The sequence below is a fragment of the Monodon monoceros genome, unplaced genomic scaffold, assembly GCF_005190385.1.
Source record: "Monodon monoceros isolate NGI ecotype Baffin Bay Population unplaced genomic scaffold, NGI_Narwhal_1 Super_Scaffold_20, whole genome shotgun sequence".
Taxonomy (NCBI): Eukaryota; Metazoa; Chordata; class Mammalia; order Artiodactyla; family Monodontidae; genus Monodon; species Monodon monoceros.
Window position 1 is genome coordinate 31,699,886 of NW_021703777.1, and position 13,810 is coordinate 31,713,695.

The window sequence follows — 13,810 nt, forward strand, 5'->3', positions numbered from 1 at the left end:
AAGTAATGAAATTGAAACTGTGATTAAAAATCTTCCAACAAACAAAAGTCCAGGACCAGATGGCTTCACAGGTGAATTCTATCAAACATTTAGAGAAGAGCTAACACCCATCCTTCTCAAACTCTTCCAAAAAATTGCAGAGGAAGGAACACTCCCAAACTCATTCTATGAGGCTACCATCACCCTGATACCAAAACCAGACAAAGATACTACAAAAAAAGGAAATTACAGACCAAAATCACTGATGAATATAGATGCAAAAATCCTCAACAAAATACTAGCAAACAGAATCCAACAACACAGTAAAAAGATCGTACACCATGATAAAGTGAGATTTATCCCAGGGATGCAAGGCTTCTTCAGTATATGCAAATCAATCAATGTGATATACCATATGAACAAATTGAAGAATAAAAACCATATGATCATCTCAATAGATGCAGAAAAAGCTTTTGACAAAATTTAGCACCCATTTATGATAAAAACTCTCCAGAAAGTGGGCACAGAGGGAACCTACCTCAACATAATAAAGGCCATATATGACAAACCCAGAGCAAACATCATTCTCAATGGTGAAAAACTGAAAGCGTTTCCTCTAAGATCAGGAACAAGATGAGGATGTCCACTCTCGCCACTATTATTCAACATAGTTTTGGATGTCCTAGCCATGGCAATCAGAGAAGAGAAAGAAAAGGAATACAAATTGGAAAAGAAGAAGTAAAACTGTCACTGTTTGCAGATGACATGATACTATACATAGAGAATCCTAAATATGCCACCAGAAAACCACTAGAGCTAATCAATGAATTTGGTAAAGTTGCAGGATACAAAATTAATATGCACAGAAATCTCTTGCATTCGTATACACTAATGATGAAAAATCTGAAAGAGAAATTAAGGAAGCACTCCCATTTACCACTGCAACAAAAAGAATAAAATACCTAGGAGTAAACCTACCTAGGGAGACAAAAGACATGCATACAGAAAACTTATTATAAGACACTAATGAAAGAAATTAAAGATGATACAAACAGATGGAGAGATATCCCATGTTCTTCGATTGGAAGAATCAATATTGTGAAAATGACTATACTACCCAAAGCAATCTACAGATTCAATGCAACCCCTATCAAATTACCAGTGGCATTTTTTACAGAACTAGAACAAAAAATCTTAAAATTTTTATGGAGACACAAAAGACCCCGTATAGCCAAAGCAGTCTTAAGGGAAAAAAATGGAGCTGGAGGAATCAGACTCCCTGACTTCAGACTATACTGCAAAGCTACAGTAATCAAAACAATATGGTACTGGCACAAAAACAGAAATATAGTTCAGTGGAACCAGATAGAAAGCCCAGAGATAAACCCACACACCTATGGTCAACTAATCTATGACAAAGGAGGCAAGGATATACAATGGAGAAAACACACTCTTCAATAAGTGGTGCTGGGGAAACTGGACAGCTACATGTAAAACAATGAAATTAGAACACTCCCTAACACAATACACAAAAATAAACTCAAAATGGATTAAAGACCTAAATATAAGCCCAGATACCGTAAAACTCTTAGAGAAAAACAAAGGATGAACAGTCTTTGACATAAATCACAGTAAGATCTTTTTTGATCCACCTCCCAGAGTAATGGAAATAAAACTAAACAAATGGGACCTAATGGATCTTAAAACCTTTTGCAAAGCAAAGGAGACTACAAACAAGACGAAACAACAACCCTCAGAATGGGAGAAAATATTTGCCAATGAATCAACAGACAAATGATTAATCTCCAAAATATATAAACAGCTCATGCAGCTCAATATTTAAAAGACAAACAACCCAATCCAAAAATGGGCAGAAGACCTAAAATAGACATTTCTCCAAAGAAGACATACAGATTACCAAGAAGCACATGAAAAGCTGCTCAACATCACTAATTATTAGAGAAATGCAAATCAAAACTACAATGAGGTATCAACCTCACACCAGTTAGAATGGGCATCATCAGAAAATGTACAAACAACAAGTGCTGGAGAGCATGTGGGGAAAAGGGAACCCTCTTGCACTGTTCGTGGGAATGTAAATTGATACAGCCACTATGGAGCACAGTATGGAGGTTCCTTAAAAAACTAAAAATAGAATTACCATATGACCCAGCAATCCCACTACTTGGCATATACCCCTGAGAAAACCATAATTCAAAAAGAGTCATGTATCACAATGTTCATTGCAGCACTGTTTACAATAGGCAGGTCATGGAAGCAACCTAAATGCCCATCGACAGACGAATGGATGAAGAAGATATGGTACATATATGCAATGGAATATTACTCAGCCATGAAAAGGAACGAAATTGGGTCATTTGTAGAGACGTGGATGGATCTAGAGTCTGTCATACAGAGTGAATAAGTCAGAAAGAGAAAAACAAATATCGTATATTAACGCATATATGTGGAACCTAAAAAAATGGTACAGATGAACTGGTTTGCAGGGCAGAAATAGACACACAGATGTAGAGAACAAACGGATGGACACCAAGGGGGGACAGTGGCGGGGGATGGTGGTGGTGGGATGAATTGGGAGATTGGGATTGACGTGTATACACTAATATGTATAAAATGGATAACTAAGAAGAACCTGCTGTATAAAAAAATAAATTCAAAAAAAGAAAACTCAGAACAGGGGTTATGGAGGGAGCAGGATGGTTATCTATTTTATATATAGATATATATATAAAGATATTATATATTCAGAGAAAAAAAATACCACACCTAAAATGTTACTTACATTCATTCACTCAATAAATATTACCATGGATCTGGTGTTGGGCATTACTCTAGGGGCTGGAATGACTTTATTTATATATATATAGAGAGAGAAATAGATACAGATATAGATATATCTATATATATATATATAAAGAGACATATATATCATTATATCTGTATCTTAATTTACTGTTCCATAGGATATATTCATCTTTCATTTTACTAGTTAATGCCAAACTTTTCAAAAGTAGTTGTACAAATTTATACACTGATCAGTGTGTAAGAGTTCTTATTTCTAATGAGACTGGAAGTCTTCAGATTTAATTGGCCACTCCTGTTTCCTCTGCTGTAAAATGGCGTTCATATTATTTGCCCTTTTTTTTTTTTCGGTAAGCGGGCCTCTCACTGTTGTGGCCTCTCCCGTTGTGGAGCACAGGCTCCGGACGCGCAGGCTCAGGGGCCATGGCTCATGGGCCCAGCCGCTCCACAGCATGTGGGATCTTCCCGGAACGGGACACAAACCCGTGTCCCCTGCATCGGCAGGCGGACTCTCAACCACTGTGCCACCAGGAAAGCCCTATTTGCTCTTTTTAATTGGGTTCTCGGTGTATAGGAGGTCTTCACATTTTCTAGATGTGGACCCTTTGTCAGCCCCTGTAATGCAGATCCCTCTCCCCAGTTTGTAACTTGTCTTTTCAATCTTTGGGTGAATAGAAATTCTAAATTTCAAAGTAATTTAATTTATCGATCTTTTCGTCATAATTTATGATTTTTTATCTTTAAGAAGTTATTTCATGCCTAAGGTCATCTGGAAACTTTTCCACCCTTCTGTCAAAATGTACTGCCCTCAGAGCTCTCCTTTGACCAGTCTTTGACAGTCTGTTCTCCAGAAGAGACCTGAAACTCATTCACACTGGCAGAGGTTACTGAGAACAGGTCAGTTTTAGAAAACATTTTTATTTAAATAGGAATCAAATGCGAACTAGCCTGTAATAATTTACTTTACTTCTTTTTTCTAGCTGTAATTTTCATTGACTCTAGTGACTTACAGGAAAGAGATTTGGTCCTGAAATCAAACTCCATTCATGTAAGGTGAACACTGGTTATAACTTTAATTAGCATAATTTGACCTTTTCATAGTAGATACTTAACACAAATCAGTTTATCATTTTAAAGCTTGTTTTAAAAGTGATTGCAATGCAAAACTTTTCTGTCTAGACATAGAGAAAGAAGTCAATATGAATTAGTGGAAGTCTGTATTAAGAATGTTAACAAATTTTTAGTGTAATACTGTTAACTTGAATGGTGCTAACCAATGAATAATTTGGAAGAAATTAGGTGCCGCCTTGTTGCTTGAAAAATGTGTTCATTTTAGAAGCACAGAATCATGGGGTTGTAAAAGGACCCTTAAAGTTTCTTCTGAGGTGATCCACTAGGCAGGGGAATTCCTTTTGCAGCATCTCTGCCCTTGGATTGAAGGCCTTGTCAAGGCAGGCAGTGTTGATAAACCGTGTTCATGCACTCTTGTCAACAAAATTTATTTGCTTAGCACACACCTTTTTTTCACTGTGCGAAGGTAGACTTCACAGCTTCTATCTTTGAAAAGGAAAAAGCTCTATGTTTCTTGTTTCACTCACAGCACTTCTCTGACATTAGATGTGTGTGATTTTTTTTCCCCCACACAGACCAAGTCTCTGATCTTCTGGACACTAGCTGGCTGTCCTACAATTCGGTTCACTTCTGACACTGTGGACCCCCCTCACCACCACCTTTAGACACCTTTCAAAAGTCCAGGTCATCACCTGTGCTTCTGACCAACCAGCTATAAGTCGAAGGTTCCCACAACCCCCTTCTCAGCTTCAGTCATTTCTTAGAGCAGCTCACAGAGCTCAGGAAGCAGTTTACTTATTATATTACCAGTTCATTACAAAAAATATTAAAGGATACAGACACAGAGGTCCATAGGGCAAGGTCTGGAAGGGTCCTCAGCACAAGAGCGTCTGTCCCCATTGGGCTTGGGGTGCACCACCCTCCTGGCTTGTGGATGGGTCAGCCAACCCAGAAGCTGTCCAAACCCCCCACTGTAGGGATTTTTACGGAGGCTTCATTGCATAGGCACAGCTGATTAAACCGTTGTCCGAGGTTGGTGGGGGGTGAGGGTGAAAATTCCCACTCTCTAATCACAATTTAGTTCCCCTGGCAACCAGCCCCAAGCTGTGGTTATCTAGGGGCTTTCCAAAAATCTCCTCATTAACATAAAGGCAGGTGCGGTTGAAAAGAGCTTGTTGTGAATAACAGAAGACACTCCATTCACCTTTAAAACCTCTGGGGCCATTTCAGGAACAGAACCAGAGACCAAATATTACAATAGAAGATGCTTCCTAGGCTCTTATCATTTAGGAAATTAACAAGGGTTTTAGGAGCTCTGTGCCTGGAATGGGATGAAGACCAAGTATTTACTTCTCATTATAAATCACAGTATCACAATCGTACTTCTTATAAGTTCCAAATCAGGGGGTTCTAAATAAATGAAATTTTATTTTACTAAAAAAAGTCAATGTTGTTTGAAGGTTTAACCATCAACTAGGTAAACTTAAATTCCACTGAAATCGAATGAGTACTTATCCTGTGTCAGACAGTGTGCTAGGTAGTATCTCATTTCATTTAACCCTTACAACAGCACTACAAATGCAGTTTGGTAATGGCATCCCTGATAAACGGATAAAGACCTTGGCCAGTGAAGTTAGAAGTAACCCGTGCCTGGTGTCACAAAGAAAACTGGGAAATGGTACAACTGGGACTGGCACGCGAGCCCCCTGATTCCAGAGCTCTTTCTGGTAATTTCTATAAAAGAACAGTACTAGTAATGGGGATATTTTACTAATGACATAGGTGAATAACAAATAAAAATTTGGGAAGGCTGTGACCAGTATCAACTATGCCTAATGCACCTCTTCCCAGAAAATTGGAAGTAAAAGTTCTCAAAGATACTGTATGTGCTCCTAAACTGCACTTAGGTCTTGGGCCTGGTTAGTACCAGTTTTGCGTCGCTTGTTTGTTTGAGTCTCTGTTACCTAGCTGCTTTCTCAATTAATTTCTCTCCTGTATCACAGCCACGTTTTAGCCTTTCTTCATTCTAGGCCTATCCTCCTCCCTCTGATTTTCCTCCTTTTCACTGTTTTCTAGACCCTCATTCATTCCTAGGAAAGCACATTCTTAACCTTTTCCTTTTTTTAAAAAAATAAATTTATTTATTTACTTATTTATTTTTGGCTGCGTTGGGTCTTCATTGCTGCACGCAGGCTTTCTCTAGTTGTGGCAAGCCGGGGCTACTCTTCGTTGCAGTGCGCGGGCTTCTCACTGTGGTGGCTTCTCTTGTTGCAGAGCACTGGCTCTAGGTACGCGGGCTTCAGTAGTCGTGTCTCACGGGCTCTAGAGTGCAGGCTCAGTAGTTGTGGCTCACAGGCTTAGTTGCTCCGCGGCATGTGGTATCTTCCCACATCAGGGATCGAACCCATGTCCCCTGCATTGGCAGGTGGATTCTTAACCCCTGCGCCACCAGGGAGGTCCCTTTATTTTATCTTATTTTCTGTAATAAACATTTCTTTTTTTATATATTTATTTAGCTGCGGCATGTGCGCTCCTTAGTTGCGGCTCCCCAGCTCCTTAGTTGTGGCATGTGAACTCTTAATTGTGGCATGCATTTGGGATCTAGTTTCCTGACCAGGGCTCAAACCCGGGCCCCCTGCGTTGGGAGCATGGAGTCTTAACCACTGTGCCACCAGGGAAGCCCCTTTAACCTTTTTCAGGGATGTACCTCTTTTGCTGCATAATGAAACGCCCACTACTCAGTGGCCTATTACACCAGTGATTTATTATTTCCCACCATTGCCTAGGCATGGGATAGGTGGATTCTTCCTGTTGCACTTTCAACTACAATGCCTGCTGGGTACTGGGAGCAGCTGGAATGACTGGGCCTCTGTCCCCATGGGCTTTCATCCCAAAGGGAGGCTACACAGGGTTTCCTCACAACGTGGCGACACCAGTCCCAGAGCGCCAGCACTTGCTTATCAGGCCTCATTTTCTAAAGTTACAGGCCAAGCTTATTTCCATTGTAGGAGCCTCCCCAAGAGTGTGGATTGAGAGGGGTGGTTGGGCCATTATTGTAACAGTCATTATAATAATATACTTTGCTCACCTCCTAATTGCCTTCTAGAAACCTGCTTTTCCTATCATTATCCTGTTTCCTTAATAATTGCCCCTGGGTGGAGGTTCATCATCCTTTGAAATATACCCCCCTTATCTCAGCACCAGAGGGCAGGGGAGTTAGAGTTCTCCCATCCCGATGTTCTCTTTCAACCTTTCTTGAAAAATCCCTCTTCTTCCCACAAGTGCCTTTTTTTTCTTTTTTTAAGTTAACAAGATGTATTTTTACTACCCATTTATCATACTGACCATCCTTTGTACTGCACTCTGCCTTAGCCTTGTATCCTTGTATCCCTAGTACTGTGCCTGATGTGTAGTCTTATGCATCAGGTTTTGTTGTCATCCTTGTATCTGGTACCAAAGGTTTTCATTTAGGAAGGTTGCAGGCCTTAAATTTCTGACCAGGTGAATTCAAGGTGTTTTTTTTAGTTTGTACAGACATTTTTAGCCTCTGGCCCTCTTCAACTATCTCCCTGCCAGAAACTTTCTTATCTTTGTCAGAGAAAGAGGAAAAAAACCCCTTTTATTTTTTAAACAACTTTAGTTGAATCAGCAGCCCCAGATGCCCTAAATGTTAACCCAGCTTCTTCGCAAGGCTTGAGATACTCATTCCCTGGGGTCAGTACTTATTTGGTTTCCTGCCTACCTCCTCCTTTTTCCACCCCAAGCCTGTAAGCTCATGAGGGAAGGAATTTCTTTCTGTATCTCCTAGAACAGTGCCTGGCACTTAGAGGGTACTTAAGGTCTGTTGAATGAACAAATGAGTGGAATTAAAAGTTATCTAAGATACTTTAAGTAAAAATCTGTTACTGAAAGTGTGCATGGTGCAATCTGTTTATGTTTTTAAATATTGTATATAAGCCTAGAAAATTTCTCAAAGGATACACAATAAAATGTTAACAGTGCTTCTCTCAGGCGAGGAGGAGAGAATAAATGCAGAGTGGATCAGGAGATTTTACTTTATAATCTTGAGCAGTGCCATTTTTATAACATTTTAATTTTTAAAATAAAGGCTTTACAAATCAAAGATATCTGCTATAAATATATTACTGTTATTTCCTTTATAGAGATACATGGACAAAGAAATGGCTAGAGAGACTATGCATGTGTGTGTTAATAGTGAATGCAGATGTCATATCATATATGTTATAATCCTAGTTTTTCATTTAGCATCATATATCAGATGTTTTTACATCATTAAAAATGATTAAAGCTCAGTTTTAATGAATATTGCATTGGATGGGTAAATTAGAGTGTATTTTATACTTTACTGTTGAACAATTTGCGGTTATAAATAAGACCTCAGGAAACACTTCATTCATAAACTCTTTTTGATGCTTTTTTTGATTTCTTTAAAAGAGTCATAGAGATAGTGTTACCTGATTAAAACATACTCTTGATATCATTAGAAGTAATACGCAGTTGAAAAGAACTGAGAGGCATATGAACTTTAAGTACATTGGCCTTCTGGGCAGCTCTTGCCATCCTTCTTCAGTCTTTGCAGAGAAGTACGGTATTTAAAAGTATCCAGCCTACTCAGTTTTACGTAAAGTGTGGCCTTAATGATGTCCATACTTGGTATAGAGCATGTATCATATAGTAATTATTTATGTATAATTTTGCCTCTTCAAAATTTGATTTTGAATATACTTAGTTTGAAGGGGGATCTAATGATATGTTTAATTAAAGTAAGCTCAATAATGTTTGAAAATGGTTAAGAGAGTACATATTTAGCTGATCTGTTCCCTTCAGGGAAGTTAAGAACCTTCATCGAAGGTTCAGTGACTTTACAAAGCAATGTACAATCGGTGTGTGAGAAATACTTTGTCAAAAAAACTTTTCTGGAGGAGAGATATGCTCTTTCATTACGACATGTAATAAATCACCTTATATTTCATTGTCATTGGTGTTAATGCTTGGTCTTGTAACTCTGCCCTGTTCACAGGTTAAAGTATTACACAATCAGCTGGTCCTTTTCCACAATGCCATTGCCGCTTACTTTGCTGGGAATCAGAAGCAGCTTGAACAGACACTTAAACAGTTCCATATCAAATTGAAAAATCCTGGAGTGGACACCCCGTCTTGGCTTGAAGAACAGTAAAATCACACCTGGAAAAAAAGGGAAAGTCACACTGTTATATTTCTAAACAAACCTAATAAGAATTAAGCAGAGTTGGGGGAAGAGGAAAAGGGTGACAACCATTGTAGTGATTCTTGCACAAACAGCTTTAATTTTTCCCTTTTTTCATACTTTAACAATTGAACTGTTAAATTTGATGGGAAGGTGGGTGGTTTTAATGTAAACATAATTTCTATAATCTGAACACAATAATTTTCCTTTTTGAGAAATCCTTTTGTATTGTGAGGGTTGATGGCTATTTCTGTAGTTTGAAAACACTTAATATAGATTTGCACTGACAAGATAAAAATTCAAGGTTTTTGGTCCTGCAAATGAGGACCAGTTGTACCTTTTCCGAAGGGAGGTTTACATGATTTGTATCAACATCAGATATTTTATATATGAATATATTAAATACCTTTAAGAGATTCATTTTCATGTATTGTCTTAAAGAAAAAAGAAACTATTTTGCAGAGTAAAATTATATGGTGTTCCTGCAGCATCCACAGAGAGGTGGCAGCTCTAATGAATGACTGATTGGCTTGTGGAGTTGTGGCAGATACCTTTTTAAAAATGAATCTGTACCATTATAATTTTGTTTAAGACTCTTTCTTAAAGGCGCAGGAATCACACTGTCATTTCTGTGAGGCTTTTGAACTTATGAATTTGCATCACCCAAAGTCATGGAGCGTTTATGTTAGCCATTTCTTTGATTCATAATGAAACCTGCTTAAGAGAATTTTTTTGACAGGTAGACTTGGGAATAGAAATTCTCCATGGTTTCTAGAGTAGAACTCTGTGCTTGGAAAGCTAGTTTTTGGGTAAGTTCCACTTTGACAGAAGTGAATTCCTAGACAGCTTTCATTGACTTCTATGTGTAACAATACCGGTTAAGCCTTAAATCACAGATATGTGCCTTCTCAGATACAGTAATTCTCATTCAACCAATGTACATAAATCCATAAAGAAGCCCCTTTCAGATAATGTTTGATGTGTCTGTTACTTCCTTGCAAAGGAGCACTGTGTATAAATGTTGAGTTTCTTTGTATTTGTTAAGCCACATTTAAGGTTTATGGAGAAATCAACTCTAAAATTTGCTGTTTGGCTTTTCTTCATTCCTTTTGCAGAATGGGAAGACAGAGGACTTGTTTTCATTTGAATAAAGGAAAGGTGGCGTGGGTCCGTGTGGTGGTAGCCAGAAGAAGGGGGCTGGAAGGGCCAGTGCTGTTTCATGCTCAGTGCCTTTGGTTTTGTGTTACGTGGTCGGCCTGTCTGCTGTGTGGTTTTATCAGTAATGTAATCCTTTTAAAATATAAGTTCTCTTGATTTTTGACATAGACATAAATTAATATTTGGAGAGGTATCTCTTCTTCTGTTCATTTCTTTTGTGTTGAAATGAAGTACTTAAAATTACTGTTATACATGAACTTTGTGGACTGTAAGATTTGTTATATATGTTCAAATGCCATTTAGCTGGCTTTTTAATTAATATGCCTGTTTCCAGTGCTTAACACAATGTAATGTGACTATAAATCATAAACCTATTTTAAATCATTCCCTCCTGTATATTTGTACTCTGAGAGAGCCTTATTTTATTCTTCCAGCAGAATTACTACTTGTGATAGTTCATTTACATTCCCCAGAATGTGCCTCTGGTGTGAATTTTGTATTCTTATTAAAAGTGTTTGCTTCAGTACCTCATTCCTCTGACTCTTCATAATTTAAAATAAGAAGCAACTATTTGGAAAAAAATGAGGACATGTGATTTGTCTTTAAAAACAGTGACAAAAACTGGTGCTTCTGTCACTTAAAATTGTTTTATTTCAGTAAGTTACTCTTTTCCCTCAACTGGAATCTCTTGGGAGCAGCAGATCATGTCCACTCTTACACACTTCAATAACAGTTGTAGCTAAGGAATTAAATTGTTTCATGGATTGATGATTTTTCAGAATAAACTAAAATTATCAGTGATTTTGAGTAGTGGGTACATGTGCAAAAGAAATAAGTAAATTAACATGTTAGCCAGTGGTATATTTACTTTGTTAGGAAAGTAACTCATATTCCTTGTAGAAAATAATTTGAAGATAATCTCAAAAATTGAGGATAAAATAAATAACTTCCCAAATCAATAAGTACTGCATGGGACCCCCTAAATCCCCCTGAAAGTAGATACTTTAGTTACCAGTTATTTCTATTGTAAGCTCTAGTTTGAATATCCTTTAAGGTGCACTCTTATCAGGTTATTCCCTTAGGTTAGATTCCAAAAGTGAAAATGAGCCCTCAAAGTATATACACATTTTTAGGACTTTACTATGCATTGCCAGTTGGCTTTCAAGAAAGATTTTGCCAATTTATATACATGTGCCTGTTTAGCATATTTTTAAAGCCAGTATACATAAAAGGACACCATGCATATAGTCAGCAGAACATCCCTTTATAAATGTTTTAAGTGGATAGGGGAAAACCACCAAGAAGATAAAGGCTGAACCATCAGGATTTGGGGAGTTGTGGGGTGTGGGGCAGAGGATAGATAGAAATGGCTAACTTTTCTCTCATTAAAATAGAAATTTTTCAAGAAAAAAAAAGCACTGAAGAGCAAGCCTGTGAAATTGAACTCTTCATCCTGTTAAAAGATAAACTGAGGCATATTAAAAATTTTGATTTTATATTTAAAATCGATTTGAATCAGGTAGCACCAAACTGGAAGTGGTTAGCCCTCCACCAGCAGGAGCTGGGGTTGGGGGGAGACTTTTATAGAGAAGAGGTAGGTGCAAAGGAAGGAAAGCCTTTGATTGACTGTAGCTTAAGGGTTGATTATTTGGGAAAGCCTAGTTGGCTCTTTGTGATTAGTTGTCCTTAGGTTCTGATTTCTTAAGTTTGAGGCATTTGTGGCTTAAGTGTTGGTTTGCTTACGTAGGCTACTAAGGCATTAAAGCCACCTCAGTCTGATGGCCTCCTTTTTTAATTAATAATCCCAAAGTTGCCAAAATCTTAGAGCCCAGGAGGGACGTGGGCTTCTAGAAGTAATTTAGCTGAAATCTAGACTTTAAGAAGCATCTTTTCCATATTCAGAGCACACTGATGATGTTACTGAAGTGTATCCCATAGAGTTGAAGCTAGAAGTTTCCTTAGAGATTATCTGTTTAAGGCCCTTTTTTTCACAAGGCCCCAAAACATTAAACTGACCTAGCCAACTCCCAACTCCAAATGTAATGCCAGGTGAGTATTTGCAACTAAATATATGAATTCCCCTTTAAATCCTTCTAATTTCAACTGCATAATTAAATCAATGTGTCAAAAGTACCATTTCTTCTACTAAAGCACTATGTGGATAAATGTCTTCTCAGTTGAAAAAAATAATCCACCCCCAAATGGATTCATATTAGATATATTTCAAAGTATTTACGATCCACTGATCTTAAAGTATTCTGAAATACTGTGAACCTCAAAAGGGCTATATTAAGTAAAATTATGCATATTGAAAAAGCTAAAGTTAAATCTTGGGACTGTTAATTTGAAGAATAATATATCTACCTCATATGCCCAGACTCCTTTACCCTTCACTAGAGATGACTGTAGGTGTGAAAAACAAAAGCAAAATATCTAAATTCCTGATTCAGTGTAACATCTGTATATAATTTGTACTGATTTTTGTGAAGCTTAAGAACGCCTATATTTTGTAGTAATATTGCTTAACATCTGCCCATTAGCTCTTTTCTTGAACCTTTCTGGGAGAGTTAAGACCATCTGAGATCCTTCATCACTCAATTCTAACCAAATTTAGGCACTTAAAAAAATTATTCCCCCTGTAAGACTGCATATTTTTATATTGGCTAAGACTATCCAGTTGTGAATAGGCTATTTTCTGACCAAAAGGCCAGTTATATTTTTCATTAGTTCAAAGCTTTTCCAAGGGCCACAGGTCCTTAACTATTTTTACAGCATAGCAAGACGTGTTAAAATAGAATGACAATGCAAACAACTTTCCTCTTTTAAGGACCTGCATTAAATTCTATTCTGTGTTCCCACTTGAAGGTTTCCTGCTCAACAGGTTTCCTGGCATAAATGAGCCTTTATAATAAATTGCCAGGTGGTTCTCCTAATGTACAGAAAACTATGAAGTTCAGCTTTGTTTTTGTCGAGTAAAGGCAAACTCATACCAGTTTCTGTATATTAAGTGAGAACTATTTATTATTCTGTTTGTAACTCTGCTGTGGAAAGAGGAGGCTCTCCATATGAGGAAGGGAAATAAGGCCCAGTCCGACAACCCTAACTCTGTCCCTGAGTAGTTAGTTGATTAATATGCTATCAGAGCTGGAATGTCAATGACATTTTTACAAATGAAACTTCCATTAAAAAAATAAAACCACAGTTTGTTTGGTTTGGGCCCAAGCTAGGCTTTGCCATATGCATCCTCTGTCGAAGACTGAGAGCTTTCTGCAACTATGGTTTCTCATAAGATGTTGATTCGTAAGAAAAATCAAAGAACGAGACACCACTTTGTTGAGCTGAGACACAAAAGTAACTTCCCATATCTTAGACTTTCCTGTTGTTTTGCTTTGGGTACAGGTGTATGTTGTATAAATATCTTAGAAGTGAAATGTACATTGAGCTGGCATGGGGGCACGTAGGGAAGCAAAACGTAAACCGTATTAGTCTTCACTATATCTCGGAGCTTTCACTATTGAAGTTCTATGGAAAAAGCAAAATCTCACTGTAAAA

The 13,810-nt window shown here is 37.7% G+C and overlaps 1 protein-coding gene across 7 annotated transcripts in view; it reads left to right on the plus strand.

Annotated features, from left to right (window-relative positions):
• The window catches only part of ARFIP1 (ADP ribosylation factor interacting protein 1), a 128,175-nt gene extending 117,391 nt beyond the window's left edge, over nucleotides 1–10,784 (plus strand). For 4 of the 7 annotated variants that reach the window (XM_029235337.1, XM_029235338.1, XM_029235336.1 and 1 more), the window contains one exon: nucleotides 8,915–10,783. In XM_029235337.1, coding sequence (XP_029091170.1) covers nucleotides 8,915–9,070 — 156 coding nt within the window. In that variant the 3' untranslated portion in view covers nucleotides 9,071–10,783. Of the gene's footprint in view, nucleotides 1–8,914 lie in introns of all 7 variants that reach the window. The other 3 variants (XM_029235340.1, XM_029235342.1, XM_029235341.1) reach the window with 1 other exon arrangement.
• Nucleotides 10,785–13,810: the final 3,026 nt, after the last annotated feature.